The 23,031-nt window shown below is 33.6% G+C and overlaps 1 protein-coding gene across 2 annotated transcripts in view; it reads right to left on the minus strand.

Moving 5' to 3' along the window:
- Positions 1-11,008: 11,008 nt before the first annotated feature.
- The window catches only part of LOC100376900 (exportin-4-like), a 45,793-nt gene continuing 33,770 nt past the window's right edge, over positions 11,009-23,031 (minus strand). For both annotated transcript variants that reach the window (XM_085505060.1, XM_085505059.1), the window contains exons 22-23: positions 14,406-14,498; positions 11,009-13,494 (exon numbers count right to left, since the gene is read on the minus strand). In XM_085505060.1, the coding sequence (XP_085361186.1) occupies positions 13,297-13,494; positions 14,406-14,498 (291 nt within the window). In that variant the 3' untranslated portion in view covers positions 11,009-13,296. The remainder of the gene's footprint in view (positions 13,495-14,405; positions 14,499-23,031) is intronic.

The following is a 23,031-nucleotide window of genomic DNA, read 5'->3' on the forward strand; positions in this document are numbered from 1 at the left end:
CCCCCGAGAAATTCTGGATTTTTGAACACTTTTCATTGTTCAGAATGTACGTGGCATCAATAAGCACATACGACGTAATTCCATCAAGTAACATAAATGCATAGGTACAAATCTCAAAAAATTATTTTGTTGAATATGACTACAAAAAGGAAAAAATGTATAAAAACAGATTACTGAACCCAAAAACTAAATGAAAATTATGGAGACAATCAATTTTAGTCAAGCGTCTGGTGACAAAATACTTTTCAAATACATGTTTTAGTTAGTCAATATTTGATGTTGTGGGTGTATTGATTTTTAAACTATTTCCCATTAACAGTTTTTTCTCCAAAGAAATGATATCCTTTACTGAAAATCAATAAATCATCAGTATTCTGACTGATGAATCTCGTATTGGGGACTCTCATGAACTGAATGAGTGGCAATTCATAGTACGTGTTGAGTTATTTAACTAAAAGTTTTGCTTGTCAATTCCAAAATTGTGCCTGTATATATATAAATATAGTATATAAACTCTCATGAATTAACTTTTGTTTGTTGTTTGATTGATAGATATGGTTTGAGTCTGTAAAAACATTGAAATATGAAAATATTGTAAGCCTTTATTCTGTCCTGACCCAGGGAAAGTATGCACATTATCTGCTAATAAAGTTCATTGGAAAACAAGGATTTGTTAAACTGTCTAAAATCTACATTGCAGATGCAGACTTAACTCACCATATAAATCTGAAGAGGTCTTATAGATCTCTAGTGAATTGTATGCAATATAAGACAAGTTCCCAGTCCATGAAAATAAGTTTCCATCTGTCACCGTCAAACCACGAAAAATGCTTAATACTTCAGAAGTTGTTAGTATGTAATCCCACACATTCACCCCGGACATCAGGCCATAATGTGCTTCCCAGCTATCAAATCCACCACCTAACTGGTCTTGCTCTTGACCAAGTATGAACATACCACCACCTTGTATGACCAATCCAATTCCCATCTCAGTTCCAGACTCTATGAGGGTGTAATCACTGTAAATATACCATTCACCTTTCTCGGAACTCCACATCCCACATACTAGGTGCCAGTTGCCATCGTTCAGCGGTTGATCATAACTCACAATGACTTGTGTATCTATGACATAGTAGTAATACTTTGTTGTGTACAACATGCGGAATTCATTGTCATTCATCGCAGTTGCGTATGACCACAGTGTTATTTCATTTCTCTGAAGAGACGTCTTCACCCATAGGCATGCTGTAATACTTGATATGTGATCTAACTGGCCAATACGACTAGAAGTTGATATGTCAACATGAGAAGTACCATGAAATAGAATTGTCTTGATATTGTCTTCACTGCTAATATCTACAAGATAATGAAATTCAACCTTTACTTTTACCTATAAGTAAGATCTGTATCCTTCGAATACAATGAAATGGTCTGTAAATTAAATATTGATGCATCATGATCATACAGAAAACAAATTGAAGTGAAATAGTAAGCAAAACAATGACACCAACACGAAATACATGTCACTGCTGATTTTGAAGTTCAAAGTACATCGCATGTTCCCAGTGGATACTTGACTCGACAGATTATTCACACAAAATGGTGTGGTCAATAATAACAAGCCATTGCTATTCCAAATGTGAACAGAACACGATTCCAATGAGTGTAGTGCATCAATTGACCTCCAAATGATTAGTAACATAATACCCGCATTTGTTATTTTATGAACACCATCAGGGTCATCTATGAAATCTATGTTTGTCTACAATTAATCGAATTATAAATTTACTGTTTTTTACCGGGATTGCACTAATGCACTGGGATTGAACTAATCATTGATTCGTTGACGTTTGTCGCATCTAATGCATGTACACCCTTTTGATACATTTTATTGTACAACTTACCACATAGTACGTTTCCAGTGGACGACTGTCTAGCCACATCAATTGCAAGAAACTGTGTGGTCAATGATGAAAATAATAGATAATCTATAAGAATATCATTTGAACAATCTGCGACCTTTGCAACTTCAAATGCTGACAGGACCTGATTCCAATGATTATAGTGTACCATTTGACCAACAAACGATTGATAATCTTCATACCCTCCTGCTGGACTGTCTTGGTCTTGTCCGAGGACATACACACCACCAGCAATAACGACCTCGCCTTTTACAAAGCCCACTCCAGTGATTTCAGCCAATCCATCTATATAAAAGTAGACCCGACCATCGATAGAACTCCAAGTGATACACAGGTGATGCCAAGTATCATCATAAATAGATGGATCTGAGGCCAGCTGAGCTCCAATGTCTACTATGTACATATTGATGGCTCCAGTTGAAGAGATTATCCACAAAAATCCATTATTATATCCGTGATTATAATACGAAGCTATAGTCATTTCATGGGTGGGTTCAGCTACTTTCAACCAAACACAGGCAGTAAAATGACTCCATTCTGGAAATACCACTTGCTCTGATATAATGGCATATGATGAACCATCCATTTCTAGGGCATTGTCTCCGAATGTAGTATATGATTCTTCTATTAAAAACAAACAAACAAGTAATGTCATAAACATAGTCCATGTGAGTCCTCAGGAAATATATAAAGTTTGCACATGAACAGATAGAGAATGTCAGAGATATGGCTCCATAACTATATTCACTAAAACAAAATAATGTGCATCAAGGTCCTATAAAGTTCAATGTTCAAAAAAATCTGTCTATGCATGACCGAGACCCAAATTTAGAATTGCAGAAATGCTTGCTTTTGGTGTTTTCTAACACTGAAACAACAATAATTCTTAATTGTTAAATATGATGACCAAATGAATAAATATGCACATGTACAACATGATGTATGTTGTATATCTAACGTTTGAAAAATATTTGGTCAGGAAATGTCTGTGACTACCAGGCAGCCATTTTGACTTCGATCTGAAAAAAACAATATGACTTGCATCCAGATCATGTAATGTCTGGTGTCTGTACCAAGTTTGACCAATAGTCGTTTAAACTCAACTTTTTCAATGGCATAAATGCTTGAATTTGATGAATTTTAACATTTCAGCTATCTTGAATTGAATTAGATTAAATTTAATCCTTTAGATCATTATCAGAGCAGAAATTGAATCTCGACTCGAGTTACGTTAATGAGCAGGTTCGAAAAGGTATTTGCAGGAAGAATGTGTTTCAGGCTGTGAAACTGAAAGAAATGATTATGACATTTGCATTCACTCGAAAACAACAATATTGTGGCGTATTCTATGGGTTTCATAATAGGAGACGTGGATACAAACGATATATACCCTTCTCTACAAATAACACTCCTTCTATAACTGAAATATCTGTTTCAAAATTATATATTTCTAGTACTTACCATGGAGTTTGTAGGTATTTACATGTGATAATCCACTGACAGATGCAGACTTTTGTACAACAATATAATCTTTGCTCCAAAGGAATACTGCGTTATTCAAAGCTGGATATATCTTGCAATGAAATGTGTCGATGACATCATTTTTAGTTAAAGCTCTTCTCCAAATGTTGTAATCAGATATGCTGCCCACTAAGAGGTTAGTTTGATCATAACTTCCCCACCCTTCGTGAGCTCTTCCCATGATAAACTGACCATTTCCGTCAAGGGATCTGCCAGTACTAAAGTTATTACCAGACGCAATCTGCAAAGCATCTCGGTAAATCACCCAAGACCCATTGCTCGATTTCCAAGTTGTACAGTATTGGTGCCAGATTCCATCAATAACAATCACCAAGGTATCAGTGGTCACTTGCTGTTCCCTTATTGTAATAGTTATAGAAGCATTATTTGAGTAATATTGTACTCTAAATTCTACCGGTTCATGTGGTACAGCATATGATGCAATTGGAATGATGTTACTGTACAACGTTTTCATCCATCCACACACCGTGATTGCTGTGAAAGATGGAAAGTCACCATTTGCGGCCATCAACAAAGGATATGTATCGTGATCAACGTTGATCATACTTTTATTTAACTGCACGAAATTTACTGGTTGGTCTGAAATTAAACAAATGTGCTTGAGGTAAATTCAGATAGAACATTGGAATTGAATGTAAATGCCTTTGTGTATCACATTCAATGCCTCAATTGATTTGAGTTTATTGAATTATTTAATTGAATTGAACCATATAATTTTGAATTAAATAATCAATACTGCAGTAAATTGGGGAAATTAATGAAGAGCTGTATCAACAAATTCACACTTGTTGTTTAGTTAATCGTTACATGGAACATCATTGATTAAGGGTAACAAGCTGTGGAAATTCGGAATACAACACACTGCATTATGGGGTCACTAACTTCGAGATACAAGTTGTGGACTAATTTAAGATAGTATATGCTGTGTCAAAGTATCTATAAGCATTTATTGAGCACTCGAATTTTATTTGTACTTTGCTAAAAAATAGTGACTTGAGGCTGTTTGAAGAAAAGAGCAAATTAAACGTAATTGTCATCACACTTTCAGTAAGAAGATAATTTATTTTAGTAGGAATGAGATAAAACGAAATAAGCATATTAGATTATAAGTTACAATGGTACAAATATCTAATTATTTTCAGACATTTTGAATGCATAAATGGATTTGCAAACAAGACTGAACCGATTACCTTCAAACGACACATGTCATATAACATGTTATATATATAATACATTTCGTTTCACGGCCTTCAAATGCATTAACATCAAGCATTTCTTTTATTCCGGAACCGTAAATAGACAGATTTCGTTCAAAGTTGGTATATACATTGAACATAACATGACCGTCATTTCCTTATTCAAATCTTATTTAGAATGACCGACTGGTTGCCGTTTATTTAAAAGATGAAATATGGACGAGAACACTATTGTTTATTATTGCACGACAGGGCTTGTGTCATGTCATTGATTATATTCTGCTATTTCTTTGTTCCACCTTTCATGAACTGAATAATTTATAAACTGTTTTGCAAATCAATTCTGAAAAAATAATTTCCCATTCAATATTGATTTGCAAAAACATTTGTATGTCACACACTTTGAGAAAGGTGACTGTAAACAAATATCTCTAAATATATATGTTGGCATTCAATGTCAAGTACATCGTAAGTTTTGTCTTTTATATATATTATGAAGAAATATATTTATTATAAATAAACGCCATAATGAACACACATAGTGTATAGAATAAAATCGTTCCATATTCAAACTATGCGCATGCAACTAGACATGACAGTGTTCGGTTTCAATTTTATGGAACAAATTATGTAATGTTACATACCATATAATATATTGACTTATTTAGAATTTCTTATGGTAATTTTGGCCCAGTTTTCATGAATTAAAAAAATATGAAAACGATAGTGAAAAACGCTTGTATAAAGATTAATTTTTGTATAATTAAGATTTTGTAAGAATGTAACAAATATGTTGTGTATCACTTTATGTTGTGTTACGTCTTACAATGAATCTACCCCATATCTGTAGACGTGCAAGTTTTAGCTCTTGTTAAAGACAAATAATGAAAATACACAGGAATAAAAACTAACCGAATAATTCTGTGGACAAAATATCGATCTCCGTCGTTTTGTTCAAGATATAAGATGGATCTCCAGTCCAGGAAAATAAGTTCCCGTCGGTCGTCGCCAAACCACGAAACATTTTCAAAACTTCAGACGTGGAGACTACATAATCCCATACATTTACTCCAGATATCAGACCATGGTATGCTTCCCAGCTATCAAATCCGCCTCCCATGAAGTCTTGGTCCTGACCGAGTATGAACATACCACTGCCCTCGAGATACTCCCCAGATCGCAGCCCTGTTCCCGATGCCAATAGCACATAGTCAGCATAAATGTGCCATTCACCGTCCGTCGAACTCCACATGCCACATATTAAATGCCAGTTACCGTCGTTCTGCGGAGGAGCATAATCAACTCCGACCCAACTTCTCAGGATATAGAGATAATAAGTAGATGTATACTCCATGAGGAAAGCATTGTCCGAATTGTTAGTGGCATATGACCACAGAGTCATTGAATATGTCTCGTACGATGTCTTGATCCATAAACATGTTGAGATACTTGAAATGTGAGTGAAATAGCCAACATCATTAGAAGGTAGTAAGGTAACTGATGAACTGCCATCAAACTCAAGTGCTTTGATAACGCTGGTTTGACTCTTAGTACCTACAAATTATACCAATGAGATTTATTATCATTTAAATGTTCTTGACATTTTTAAGGTAGAATTTTTTTTTTAAAATTATGATGTAGTACATGTATATACACTGTTACAATTGCTGTTCTATTACAGGAATTGGCACGGCAAATACACGATACATGTTAAGCTGAAAACATGATTTATTTTGGAACTATTTACATTAACAAATTCTCTTCAAAAGTGTGTTTTATTCATTAATAAAGTTAAAACACATACTCAAAAAAGAATTTTTTTCTCAAATATCTCCACTAGATAGAGGCACACCAAAGAGCAAAGATGTAACGTGAGCGCATTTGTTTCTAAAAAATAGAGCAAATAAACGATATAGGGGAAACATATTACTACATACAGGGAAGGTTACATGTATAGGTTTACCAGTACTTGTCATATCAGATACAGTTGCACAGTTATCTTACAATAGTGACAGTTACTTTTCAATCAAGTGTTGAATTCCCTGTCAAATCACATTAAATGGCCTGTGTTTTATGTTGGTTTCCTATCATTGCCTATTCAAAAGTTATTTGTCTTCATAAAATTATCTATATGTCTCTCACTTATATCGCGTTGAATAGTAGTGTTTTGAAGCCTAATCTTCTGCAATTTGGGTTACTGTATGCGGAATAATTATTAGTTGTGTTTTAATCTTTCTTTAGTTATTTTCACTGATGGCTAAAAGCGCTGAATTACGCTTTATAATGTAACAGCGCTGTTTCTCAAAACAAATATCTAAATATTAAATGCACTAAAATCAAATCCACTGAATCTTTATCTTTTTAGACCCTGTTTGGACGTAATTCGAGAACGGGAATTTATAAATTGTGCGTCCGTCCGCACCTGTATCTCAGAAGTTCCTGGGCCGATTTCATTAAAATTTCCATCATAGCATAGTTATGCACATGTGTGATTTTATGATCCAATTCAGGATGACCGAATGGCGGCAATTTTAGTGCTAAACATTTATCAAAATCGAGCATGCCTGTAGGGCTATATTTGTGACATACCTTGAAAGGTACATCACGCATCATGGCACATATATGCACATGGACTCATTTCATGAACACATTCAAGATGGTCGAATGGCGGCCATTTCCATGCCAAAGTTACGTCAATATAAATCAGCATTTCTCGCATGAAGATATTTTATCAAGATTTAGTACTGAATATATATTAAACTTTTCAGTCATAATATATAATAATGACATGAATGTCTTGGATCATATCACCAGCAAGCATTGTTACGTAACTATTGATGTAATCCTTTCTAGACTATCATTTTTTTCAAACATAGGTGTAATTTTTAATTAAAAAAATATGTTCCTCACTCGCCGCGAAATCACTTCGCGGTCACGCTAGTTTTCGCGATCACGCTAAAAATGCCAAATTGACAATTAATTGTAAATATTTTTTTGTAATCTTGTAATATGTTACTTTTGTAAAAGAAGTCCCGACTTTGTCAGTCTATCTACCATCATACTACCCACATCAACGTCAACTGACACATTGTCCATTTCTGCAATTGCATGGAATTGTTAAAAAAAATAAACAACAATAAGCTGGAATAAATCGTAACTATATGAAAACCCGTAGCTGAAAAAATATTACAACGTTCTGTTGTGTATTACTATATTTCAGTAAATGAAAACTATTAAAATATTTCAGAGTGGCTTATAAATGAGAACCACCTTCCTTTCTAAGATTATTGCTTTAGAATCGGCCCCAGCGATTCTTAGCCAGAAACTTCTCGGTTTCGGTGGTTTTCCATTACTTAATATTAACGGAGATACTTACCTGAAATAAGTAGCATTGCAAACAACACGATTACAATTCGGCTGTCCATAACTGACATGCCAGAGATAACTTCACAGCTAGATGGAAGCTTTGTGGCAAAATGAGCTGAATCCTAATGCTCGGAGTATTATTAATTAAGCATAAGAATCAATACTTAAATATACTTACATTTACTCATAAAATTGAATTGAATTATTGAAGCAAGCGATGCGAGTCGATATTGTACCACAGCTTGACTACATCAAACATGCACTTTCTATTTCATGACAATATACAAACATTGTTGACATCGGATTCTTTTTTTTTTTCATTTGTACAACTGACCTTCCAAGATATTTTAAAATTGAAACATTTCAACAAATTGACATTTAAAGGGTGGTGGTCGTCAAGCAGCGCGTGTTCGAATTTCATGTGAACAAGCAATGTATTTTACACGCCTTGAGCCCCCATAACGAACAGGATGCGGCGTGACGACCACCGCCCTTTAATTTGATTTAAATTTTGTTACAGTGTGGAAATAGCTTCATATTATGTATAGTGGCCCGTTTTTCCCTCCTAAAGCATTCTATATATGCACAGTAACATGCTCTGTATTTATAAAAAAAAAATGAATGTGAACTGTCGTACAGCAGCTCACATGCCTGATGATAGCAAGAGACTTTATGGAATGTAGTGGCACATCATCAGTTATTGTGTATTATAACAATATAAAAGAGATTATAGTTTTCTTGATCTGTTGTAGAATTTGTTTTTTTTATATACACGACTTTGTTTTTTACTGAGGTGCATGTGATTTAACCATGTGAAAAAATATTATCATTATTATTAAAAGCCAAAATCTTCACTCTTTTCAAATCAAAACCATGTTTCAGATTTCTCCCAATCCCTTTTAAATATGCTCAACCTCATCGGTCAGCTGAGCAAAACTATCTTTTTACATCACTGTAACTGCAAAACACATTGCTTGCAGTCTATACTCAAATTAGTTCATTTGACTTCACAGATAGCATATTACTTTGGCAGATGTTATTTTCACCGTGTCACATGACATGAATAGGTTTTTTTGTAGACTTTATACAAGTCTTGATAAAATATAACCTTGCTTTGGCCAATTGGAAATAAATCACAGAATTCTCCATCTCCTGTGTCATTGTGTTTCATACCATGAATCTAATCATGTCAATGGGTTGGTTGGCTATTATAGTGACACGAACAATTTGCAATGTTTTGGGCGATATCTTTCAGACCTCTAACGTGTTACAAGTCATCTTATCTTTTATCATAGTGTTAGGCCACGAGACATCATTATTGTGTGGCCAATGCCATCAACACCCGAGAAAGCGTCCTATCGAATAACAATATCTTTCTCATGTAAATAAATGAAAGCACAACATAGAAAATGTGACAACTAGCAGTCTGTGCTGCTATATATAATACGATAGTCATAACCCATCGTGGATGAATTTGGTATCGCTGGAATATTGGGTTGTACGTGTAAATTGTACTGTAGAATGAGAAAGCATTAGATAACAAGTCATTGTCAATGACACGTCCCCGTTCCGTTCATATTTGAGTGACATATACATTCAAAGCAGCAACAATATGGATGTTGAACTGCATTCAGTAAAACAAAATAGCCACCAGTCAGCCACTTTCAACACAATCCAAAAAAAAATTTAAACTAAATTTGCCCACGCATGACATAGATTCAGTTCCGGTATGGTGAAAATTTGCAATTTTTGTGAATTTTTTACCTTAAAAGGACTGGCCCAAATGCACAGGCATATGTATGATATAATGTATGATGTGTATGTGAAGTTTGAACTTGATCTGTCCAGGCATGTCCGAGATATGGATCGAAAACTAAATTCTTTAAAACAAAATGCCCACCAGTTGGCCATTTTGAACTTGATCCGAAGAAAAAATGGTATGCATCAAGCTTATATCATGTTTAATATATGCACTAAATCTGAACAAAATCCATCCATGCATGACTGAGATCCGGATCCGGAATTGTGAAAATACGTGATTTTGATGCATTTTCGGCCTTAAAATGGCCATCATTCAGCTATTGTTAAGCGGATCATGAAACAAATGCACATATCTATTTGTGACATGATGTACCATGTGTGTGTGAAGTTTGAACTTGATCAATCCAGACATGTCTCGGATACGAATCCAGAACTGAATTCTTTAAAACAAAATGGCCGCCAGTCGGCCATTTCAAACATGATCCGAAAAAAAAAATGACGTGCATCAAGGTCCTATTATGTTTAATGTATGTACCAAATTTGAACAAAATCCGTCCATTCATAACTGAGATCCGGGTCCGGAATGGTGAAAATGTGCGATTTCAATGCATTTTCGGCCTTAAAGCGGCCGCTATTTGGCTATCGTTAACGAGATCATGAAACAAATGCACATACATATTTGTGACATGATGTACCTTGTGTGTGTGAAGTTTGAACTCGATCAATCCAGACATGTCTCAGATACGGATCCAGAACTGAATTCTTTAAAACAAAATGGCCGCCAGTCGGCCATTTCAAGCCCGACCCCCCAAAAAAATGACGTGCATCAAGGATCTATTATGTTTAATGTATGTACTAAATTTGAACAAAATCCGTCCATGCATAACTGAGATCCGGGTCCGGAATGGTGAAAATGTGCGATTTTGATGCATTTTCGGCCTTAAAATGGCCGCTATTTGGCTATCGTTAATCGGATCATGAAAAAAATGCATGTGCAAATGTCCCATATAATGTGTGATGTATGAGTGAAGTTTGAACTTAATCGGTCCATGCATGTTCGAGATACAGGTGATCACGGACGCACAGACGCACACAGAGCAAAACATAAGTCCCCGTTTTCGGACTACGTCCGAACGGGGACTAAATATAAACACAATCTTAGTTCAGTTGCGGCTAGTGTATGGTAAAGGGTATAATATAATAAACAACAGATACACGTAATTGACTAAAAGCAAACTGTTGAAATATATTTGCAAGAATATTTGAACAATTACAAGCACAACAATTTGTTAAATAAAAGGAAACAATATCTACATCAATATACCATAAACATAGTGGAATAATTACCCTAGGTATGTATACCATAAACGTTTTAATAGCTTTTACAGTTTTATCTATCATTTACAGCACAAACATGTACCTGGGTACAGTCCAACATCCTCTATACGAGGTACGATCAAACAACTCGCATCGGTGAGTGAATAATGAAACTTGCTCATGATAAGGTTATAACTTGTTCGTTTTTCAGGTCATGCTCAGGTTCAAAAAATGTGTTTTGTTTTTTTCAAAATGTGCTAGTAATAAAGCTTGTAACAAAAATTTCAAAACATCTGTCATCCAGAAAACGATACGTTTTTGTAGGCAATGCACATAATTGTAAATTTTTAAACATGGCAGAAGGAAGACCAGAAACACATTCACAAACAAAAATACTAAAAGACAATTCTCTGTTCGAAATCATATTCAGTCAAATATAAAAAAGCTGCAATTAAAAAAAATTACCACAAACAAGTGACATGCAATGTAGTTTACAATGCAGCTTGTAAAGCGGCTACAAATATTTATTTGTACAATAAACTTAAAAAGGCGGTGGTTGCTGCGCCGTGCGTCATTTGTGTTGATAAATATTGATTTTCTCACAATCCAATAAGGTCTTCTAATGAAAATCATAAGTATGAGTTTTGTTCTGGGCGTATGCACTTGTTGCCACCAGTGACTCTTTCGATACCTTCCAATCACCATGGAAATTACATAGTTAAATCTTAGCAACGTCTCAGTTTGTACTCAGTTGGTCTGTGCAACGGTCAAAATCACAATCTTTGTTCATACGCCCCTTAAAAACTTTCGGCAACTTAATTATATATTGAAGGTGGGAAAGAAATATTGTAATATGAACACAAGATACTGGGAATAATTAAAATATTAATTAACATTTAAAGATTAAATGCACTTCCACCTTGTGGAGGGGTTAATTTCCCAAAAGTTTTTTTTATTTTTATTGCAGTGACTTTTAAATTAACAATGGCTGATTAAAAATTAAATGTTAATTGTGTATGATGTTATTATTACTGTGCTGTACAGAAAATATGGTAAATGGAAGAAAAAGGTATTCTTGATAATTTTTGAGTTTTACACTTCTGATTGGCACAAAGCATTTGCATATTAATGTACAGTATTCAAAAATTCAAAGGGCAGTGAGTTTTAGTGAAAAGGAGAATGTGATCTTAACCTCATTTATATGCGCATATATGCGCTGAATTGAAAAAATGATAACAATGCCCCACAGACTCTCACACATAAAAAAAACACAAATTGTGAAAACATAGCTTTTTTTAAAAGAAACCTTCAATAGAAAAGCTTTAAAAGTGGAAACATGTGTATATTGTATCTTTATGGCAGACATTATGAGTAAAAATCATATAATAAATAAACCAAATGTGACCAAAATAGGTGGTAATGTGTGCAAGAAATGAGATGAACACTGGGCAACAATTTAGATGTAACTGCAGCCAGATGGCATGACGTCATTAGTAGTAGTAGCTGACTCACTAATAGCATTAATAAGCTCCACTAAAATCAATACAAAAGAACACCAAGCTGTCCTCATACTATTTATTGCCTAGTATCTGTCCACTGTTAAAGATGGTTAGGAAGAGTTATGCATTGCTAACTATCAAACTGTTTTTAACTATTATTATTATATTATTTTATTTTTATTCATAGGGTATTGATATTGAACCTGATATTACAAATATGATTCATGAAATATGACTTAAGCACACACATGGTTTTGGGTCTAGCAACTATTTTGGGTTCAAGTTGCAACATTATGATACAGCCATGGTTAATGAAGGACTCTCAGAATAAGAACCAACTATTGCTTTTAGATTCACATTGCATACTTTCGCAGAAAAAAAAACTATTTTCGATGATGGGAAAGCTGCAAGCATAGCAAACTCTCACAATCCTGGCGGGCACAACCTGACACATCCGCATGGTCTATACATATTTTCATTCATAAGATCTTCTAGAATTCTGGAAGCTTTCTAACCTCTCATGCGGATTCCTCATAGCTTTGAGGTTTTGTATATATATATTGCTGGTGTTGTAAAATTAAAGTTTAAAAATTAAAAATTAAAATCCACTTGGAGGTTTGAATGATCTCCGCAAACTATCTTGATGGTCATCTGCCGATTTTCTAGCGATGGATTTTAAGCATCTTGCATGATTCACTTCACACAAAGGAAGCCACGCACATTCACAAGGAATGTCTCCATTTTTCTTAGAAAAGCCAGTTTATGGGGTCTGTTGATGACTAAAGGTTCATTTGGTGGAGTCAGTTGATTAAATGCATCTGCTAGACGCTGGTAATAACTGGGGTCGGTCTGACTTCCTACCAAGCTGTGCACAAGCTCATTGTATTGTACCTAGAAAGTAAACAAATGAATGAAACAGACTGTAGATCATACCCTATGGTCAATGTGTATATGTGCTGTCTATGTTTAAAAAGTGCAGATAAAAAAGTTGAAGAGATTTCTGAAAATCATTTTCTTATAACATTTATGGTACATTCAGATATTCTTAAATGAGTAACATTTTTGTTGTTGTTAACTACTAATATTACAATGCCATTTTCATACATTGACAAAATGGATTATTTAACCAAGGCTTTGACATAGTCCACCAGTTTCAGAAGTGTGGTCAATAATTTCATTTCAACTATAAAATTCAGACATTTTTCACTTTATATTATAGATAAGAGATGGGCATAGATAGGCATAATATCTTTTAGCTCCCTTGTAATATCTGCTAATTCAATTTGTGGCAAATTTAACTAACTTGTAATATCTGCTAATTCAATTTGTAGCTAAATTAGCTACCTTGTAATATCTGTTAATTCAATTTGTAGCCAATTTAGCCACCTTGTAATATCACTAATTCAATTAGTAGCTAAATTAGCTACCTTGTAATATTTGCTAATTCAATTTGTAGCTAAATTAGCTACCTTGTAATATCTGCTAATTCAATTTGTAGCTAATTTAGCCACCTTGTAATATCTGCTAATTCAATTAGTAGCTAATTTAGCCACCTTGTAATATCACTAATTCAATTAGTAGCTAATTAAGCTACCTTAATAAAATCTGCTAATTCAATTTGTAGCTAATTTAGCCACCTTGTAATATCATTAATTCAATTAGTAGCTAATTTAGCTACCTTGTAATATCTGCTAATTCAATTTGTAGCTAATTTAGCTACCTTGTAATATCTGCTAATTCATGTATTGGCATGAAGCTATTTCAGAGTTAATACATTCTGTTGAGACAAATTTAACACAAACCTGATGGCAGCACATCAGTGCAAAGAAAGCTTCCGATGCTGGACTTGTAAGTTCCATGTCAAAGTTTTGGTACAACAAGATATCAAACACGACCTGTAAGGAAGTGATTAATAGTTTCAATGTTAAGTATAAAATAAAATAAATGTTTCATCATTTACAAAGTAGTTATCAGCAACATTCAGACTATACAATGTATCACGTTCATATCTCCACAGTGTGACGTATTATAGGACAGATCAAAAATAACATTTTTTCATTGTGCATGCTGCTTGAAAGTTGTCCAGCAGAGTTTGATAACTATGGATTGTGCTAAAAATGGTTCATTTTTGAAAGCTCATGTGTGTATTTTTGGAATTATTATTCCGTCTCCAAAAGATCAGACTTGGAGCAAATATAATGAACAAGCAGAATCAGTACACATTATATGCAAGAAGTTTGTGTTAAATAGAACACAGCGGCATCAACAAAGTTACCATCACATATACAGCCTGATATTACTCTGGGGATTTGAATGAAATAAACCATCACATATACAGCCAAAGATTACCCTGAATTCTTCAACCAATCCGATATAGATTCTAAGATTACCCTGGATCATTTCAACTCTCTAAACCATATCATACAGTCCAAAACCAACCTGGGATATTTTAATTTTTTTAAACCATCACATATACAGCCAAAGATTACCCTGAATTCTTTAACCAATCCCATATAGATTCTAAGATTACCCTGAATCATTTCAACTCTCTAAACCATATCATACAGTCCAAAACTAGCCTGGAATATTTTAATTTTTTAAACCATCACATATACAGCCAAAGATTACCCTGAATACTTTAACCGATCCCATATAGATTCTAAGATTACCCTGGGTCATTTCAACTCTCTAAACCATATCATACAGCCAAAAACTAACCTGGGATATTTTATTTTTTTTAAACCATCACATATACAGCCAAAGATTACCCTGAATTCTTTAACCAATCCCATTTATATTCTAAGATTACCCTGGATCATTTCAACTCTCTAAACCATATCATACAGTCCAAAACTAACCTGGGATATTTTAATTTTTTTAAACCATCACATATACAGCCAAAGATTACCCTGAATTCTTCAACCAAATGCAATCCCATATAGATTCTAAGATTACCATGGATCATTTCAACTCTCTAAACCATATCATACAGTCCAAAACTAGCCTGGGATATTTTAATTTTTTTAAACCATCACATATACAGCCAAAGATTACTGTGGGTCGTTTGAATTCTTCAACCAATCCCATATAGATTCTAAGATTACCATGGATCATTTCAACTCTCTAAACCATATCATACAGTCCAAAACTAACCTGGGATATTTTAATTTTTAAAACCATCACATATACAGCCAAAGATTATCCTGAATTCTTTAACCAATCCCATATAGATTCTAAGATTACCCTGGATCATTTCAACTCTCTAAACCATATCATACAGCCAAAAACTAACCTGGGATATTTTATTTTTTTTAAACCATCACATATACAGCCAAAGATTACCCTGAATTCTTTAACCAATCCCATTTATATTCTAAGATTACCCTGGATAATTTCAACTCTCTAAACCATATCATACAGTCCAAAACTAACCTGGGATATTTTAATTTTTTTAAACCATCACATATACAGCCAAAGATTACCCTGAATTCTTCAACCAATCCCATATAGATTCTAAGATTACCATGGATCATTTCAACTCTCTAAACCATATCATACAGTCCAAAACTAGCCTGGGATATTTTAATTTTTTTAAACCATCACATATACAGCCAAAGATTACTGTGGGTCTTTTGAATTCTTCAACCAATCCCATATAGATTCTAAGATTATCATGGATCATTTCAACTCTCTAAACCATATCATACAGCCAAAAACTAACCTGGGATATTTTATTTTTTTTAAACCATCACATATACAGCCAAAGATTACTGTGGGTCGTTTGAATTCTTCAACCAATCCCATATAGATTCTAAGATTACCCTGGATCATTTCAACTCTCTAAACCATATCATACAGTACAAAACTAACCTGGAATATTTTAATTTTTTTAAACCATCACATATACAGCCAAAGATTACCCTGAATTCTTTAACCAATCCCATATAGATTCTAAGATTACCCTGGATCATTTCAACTCTCTAAACCATATCATACAGTCCAAAACTAGCCTGGAATATTTTAATTTTTTAAACCATCACATATACAGCCAAAGATTATCCTGAATTCTTTAACCAGTCCCATTTATATTCTAAGATTACCCTGGATCATTTCAACTCTCTAAACCATATCATACAGTCCAAAACTAACCTGGGATATTTTAATTTTTTTAAACCATCACATATACAGCCAAAGATTACCCTGAATTCTTCAACCAATCCCATATAGATTCTAAGATTACCATGGATCATTTAACTCTCTAAACCATATCACACAGTCCAAAACTAACCTGGGATATTTTAATTTTTTTAAACCATCACATATACAGCCAAAGATTACCCTGAATTCTTCAACCAATCCCATATAGATTCTAAGATTACCATGGATCATTTCAACTCTCTAAACCATATCATACAGTCCAAAACTAGCCTGGGATATTTTAATTGTTTTAAACCATCACATATACAGCCAAAGATTACTGTGGGTCGTTTGAATTCTTCAACCAGTCCCATATAGATTCTAAGATTACCCTGGATCATTTCAACTCTCTAAACCATATCATACAGCCAAAAACTAACCTGGGATATTTTATTTTTTTTAAACCATCACATATACAGCCAAAGATTACCCTGAATTCTTTAACCAATCCCATTTATATTCTAAGATTACCCTGGATCATTTCAACTCTCTAAACCATATCATACAGTCCAAAACTAACCTGGGATATTTTAATTTTTTTAAACCATCACATATACAGCCAAAGATTACCCTGAATTCTTCAACCAATCCCATATAGATTCTAAGATTACCATGGATCATTTAACTCTCTAAACCATATCATACAGTCCAAAACTAACCTGGGATATTTTAATTTTTTTAAACCATCACATATACAGCCAAAGATTACCCTGAATTCTTCAACCAATCCCATATAGATTCTAAGATAACCATGGATCATTTCAACTCTCTAAACCATATCATACAGTCCAAAACTAGCCTGGGATATTTTAATTTTTTTAAACCATCACATATACAGCCAAAGATTACTGTGGGTCGTTTGAATTCTTCAACCAGTCCCATATAGATTCTAAGATTACCCTGGATCATTTCAACTCTCTAAACCATATCATACAGCCAAAAACTAACCTGGGATATTTTATTTTTTTTAAACCATCACATATACAGCCAAAGATTACCCTGAATTCTTTAACCAATCCCATTTATATTCTAAGATTACCCTGGATCATTTCAACTCTCTAAACCATATCATACAGTCCAAAACTAACCTGGGATATTTTAATTTTTTTAAACCATAACATATACAGCCAAAGATTACTCTGAATTCTTCAACCAATCCCATATAGATTCTAAGATTACCATGGATCATTTAACTCTCTAAACCATATCATACAGTCCAAAACTAACCTGGGATATTTTAATTTTTTTAAACCATCACATATACAGCCAAAGATTACCCTGAATTCTTCAACCAATCCCATATAGATTCTAAGATTACCATGGATCATTTCAACTCTCTAAACCATATCATACAGTCCAAAACTAGCCTGGGATATTTTAATTTTTTTAAACCATCACATATACAGCCAAAGATTACTGTGGGTCGTTTGAATTCTTCAACCAATCCCATATAGATTCTAAGATTACCCTGGATCATTTCAACTCTCTAAACCATATCATACAGCCAAAAACTAACCTGGGATATTTAAATTTTTTAAACCATCACATATACAGCCAAAGATTACCCTGAATTCTTTAACCAATCCCATATAGATTCTAAGATTACCCTGGATCATTTAACTCTCTAAACCATATCATACAGCCCAAAACTAACCTGGGATATTTTAATTTTTTAAACCATCACATATACAGCCAAAGATTACCCTGAATTCTTCAACCAATCCCATATAGATTCTAAGATTACCCTGGATCATTTCAACTCTCTAAACCATATCATACAGCCAAAAACTAACCTGGGATATTTTAATTTTTTTAAACCATCACATATACAGCCAAAGATTACCCTGAATTTTTCAACCAATCCCATATAGATTCTAAGATTACCATGGATCATTTCAACTCTCTAAACCATATCATGCAGTCCAAAACTAGCCTGGGATATTTTAATTTTTTTAAACCATCACATATACAGCCAAAGATTACTGTGGGTCGTTTGAATTCTTCAACCAATCCCATATAGATTCTAAGATTACCCTGGATCGTTTCAACTCTCTCAACCATATCATACAGCTAAAAACTAACCTGGGATATTTAAATTTTTTAAACCATCATATATACAGCCAAAGATTACCCTGAATTCTTTAACCAATCCCATATAGATTCTAAGATTACCCTGGATCATTTAACTCTCTAAACCATATCATACAGCCCAAAACTAACCTGGGATATTTTAATTTTTTAAACCATCACATATACAGCCAAAGATTACCCTGAATTCTTCAACCAATCCCATATAGATTCTAAGATTACCCTGGATCATTTCAACTCTCTAAACCATATCATACAGCCAAAACCTAACCTGGGATATTTTAATTTTTTTAAACCATCACATATACAGCCAAAGATTACCCTGAATTCTTCAACCAATCCCATATAGATTCTAAGATTACCATGGATCATTTCAACTCTCTAAACCATATCATACAGTCCAAAACTAGCCTGGGATATTTTAATTTTTTTAAACCATCACATATACAGCCAAAGATTACCGTGGGTCGTTTGAATTCTTCAACCAATCTCATATAGATTCTAAGATTACCCTGGATCATTTCAACTCTCTAAACCATATCATACAGTCCAAAACTAACCTGGGATATTTTTTTTTTTTTAAACCATCACATATACAGCCAAAGATTACCCTGAATTCCTTAACCAATCTCATATAGATTCTAAGATTACCCTGGATCATTTCAACTCTCTAAACCATATCATACAGTCCAAAACTAACCTGGGATATTTTAATTTTTTTAAACCATCACATATACAGCCAAAGATTACCCTGAATTCTTCAACCAGTCCCATATAGATTCTAAGATTACCCTGGATCATTTCAACTCTCTAAACCATATCATACAGTTCAAAACTAACCTGGGATATTTTAATTTTTTTAAACCATCACATATACAGCCAAAGATTACCCTGAATTCTTTAATCAATCCCATATAGATTCTAAGATTACCCTGGATCATTTCAACTCTCTAAACCATATCATACAGCCAAAAACTAACCTGGGATATTTTAATTTTTTTAAACCATCACATATACAGCCAAAGATTACCGTGGGTCGTTTGAATTCTTTAACCAATCCCATATAGATTCTAAGATTACCCTGGATCATTTCAACTCTCTAAACCATATCATACAGTCCAAAACTAACCTGGGATATTTTAATTTTTTTAAACCATCACATATACAGCCAAAGATTACCCTGAATTCTTCAACCAATCCCATATAGATTCTAAGATTACCCTGGATCATTTCAACTCTCTAAACCATATCATACAGTCCAAAACTAACCTGGGATATTTTAATTTTTTTAAACCGTCACATATACAGCCAAAGATTACCCTGAATTCTTCAACCAATCCCATATAGATTCTAAGATTACCCTGGATCATTTCAACTCTCTAAGCCATATCATACAGTCCAAAACTAGCCTGGGATATTTTAATTTTTTTAAACAATCACATAGACAGCCAAAGATTACCCTGAATTCTTTAACCAATCCCATATAGATTCTAAGATTACCCTGGATCATTTCAACTCTCTAAACCATATCATACAGTCCAAAACTAACCTGGGATATTTTAATTTTTTTTAAACCATCACATATACAGCCAAAGATTACCCTGAATTCCTTAACCAATCTCATATAGATTCTAAGATTACCCTGGATCATTTCAACTCTCTAAACCATATCATACAGTCCAAAACTAACCTGGGATATTTTAATTTTTTTAAACCATCACATATACAGCCAAAGATTACCCTGAATTCTTTAACCAATCCCATTTATATTCTAAGATTACCCTGGATCATTTCAACTCTCTAAACCATATCATACAGTCCAAAACTAACCTGGGATATTTTAATTTTTTTAAACCATCACATATACAGCCAAAGATTACCCTGAATTCTTCAACCAAATGCAATCCCATATAGATTCTAAGATTACCATGGATCATTTCAACTCTCTAAACCATATCATACAGTCCAAAACTAGCCTGGGATATTTTAATTTTTTTAAACCATCACATATACAGCCAAAGATTACTGTGGGTCGTTTGAATTCTTCAACCAATCCCATATAGATTCTAAGATTACCCTGGATCATTTCAACTCTCTAAACCATATCATACAGTCCAAAACTAACCTGGGATATTTTAATTTTTAAAACCATCACATATACAGCCAAAGATTATCCTGAATTCTTTAACCAATCCCATATAGATTCTAAGATTACCCTGGATCATTTCAACTCTCTAAACCATATCATACAGCCAAAAACTAACCTGGGATATTTTATTTTTTTTAAACCATCACATATACAGCCAAAGATTACCCTGAATTCTTTAACCAATCCCATTTATATTCTAAGATTACCCTGGATAATTTCAACTCTCTAAACCATATCATACAGTCCAAAACTAACCTGGGATATTTTAATTTTTTTAAACCATCACATATACAGCCAAAGATTACTGTGGGTCGTTTGAATTCTTCAACCAATCCCATATAGATTCTAAGATTACCCTGGATCATTTAACTCTCTAAACCATATCATACAGTCCAAAACTAACCTGGGATATTTTAATTTTTTTAAACCATCACATATACAGCCAAAGATTACCCTGAATTCTTCAACCAATCCCATATAGATTCTAAGATTACCATGGATCATTTCAACTCTCTAAACCATATCATACAGTCCAAAACTAGCCTGGGATATTTTAATTTTTTTAAACCATCACATATACAGCCAAAGATTACTGTGGGTCTTTTGAATTCTTCAACCAATCCCATATAGATTCTAAGATTATTATGGATCATTTCAACTCTCTAAACCATATCATACAGCCAAAAACTAACCTGGGATATTTTATTTTTTTTAAACCATCACATATACAGCCAAAGATTACTGTGGGTCGTTTGAATTCTTCAACCAATCCCATATAGATTCTAAGATTACCCTGGATCATTTCAACTCTCTAAACCATATCATACAGTACAAAACTAACCTGGAATATTTTAATTTTTTTAAACCATCACATATACAGCCAAAGATTACCCTGAATTCTTTAACCAATCCCATATAGATTCTAAGATTACCCTGGATCATTTCAACTCTCTAAACCATATCATACAGTCCAAAACTAGCCTGGAATATTTTAATTTTTTAAACCATCACATATACAGCCAAAGATTATCCTGAATTCTTTAACCAGTCCCATTTATATTCTAAGATTACCCTGGATCATTTCAACTCTCTAAACCATATCATACAGTCCAAAACTAACCTGGGATATTTTAATTTTTTTAAACCATCACATATACAGCCAAAGATTACCCTGAATTCTTCAACCAATCCCATATAGATTCTAAGATTACCATGGATCATTTAACTCTCTAAACCATATCATACAGTCCAAAACTAACCTGGGATATTTTAATTTTTTTAAACCATCACATATACAGCCAAAGATTACCCTGAATTCTTCAACCAATCCCATATAGATTCTAAGATTACCATGGATCATTTCAACTCTCTAAACCATATCATACAGTCCAAAACTAGCCTGGGATATTTTAATTGTTTTAAACCATCACATATACAGCCAAAGATTACTGTGGGTCGTTTGAATTCTTCAACCAGTCCCATATAGATTCTAAGATTACCCTGGATCATTTCAACTCTCTAAACCATATCATACAGCCAAAAACTAACCTGGGATATTTTATTTTTTTTAAACCATCACATATACAGCCAAAGATTACCCTGAATTCTTTAACCAATCCCATTTATATTCTAAGATTACCCTGGATCATTTCAACTCTCTAAACCATATCATACAGTCCAAAACTAACCTGGGATATTTTAATTTTTTTAAACCATCACATATACAGCCAAAGATTACCCTGAATTCTTCAACCAATCCCATATAGATTCTAAGATTACCATGGATCATTTAACTCTCTAAACCATATCATACAGTCCAAAACTAACCTGGGATATTTTAATTTTTTTAAACCATCACATATACAGCCAAAGATTACCCTGAATTCTTCAACCAATCCCATATAGATTCTAAGATTACCATGGATCATTTCAACTCTCTAAACCATATCATACAGTCCAAAACTAGCCTGGGATATTTTAATTGTTTTAAACCA

The sequence above is a fragment of the Saccoglossus kowalevskii genome, chromosome 11 (assembly GCF_978046115.1).
Source record: "Saccoglossus kowalevskii chromosome 11, keSacKowa6.1, whole genome shotgun sequence".
NCBI classification, from domain to species: domain Eukaryota; kingdom Metazoa; phylum Hemichordata; class Enteropneusta; family Harrimaniidae; genus Saccoglossus; species Saccoglossus kowalevskii.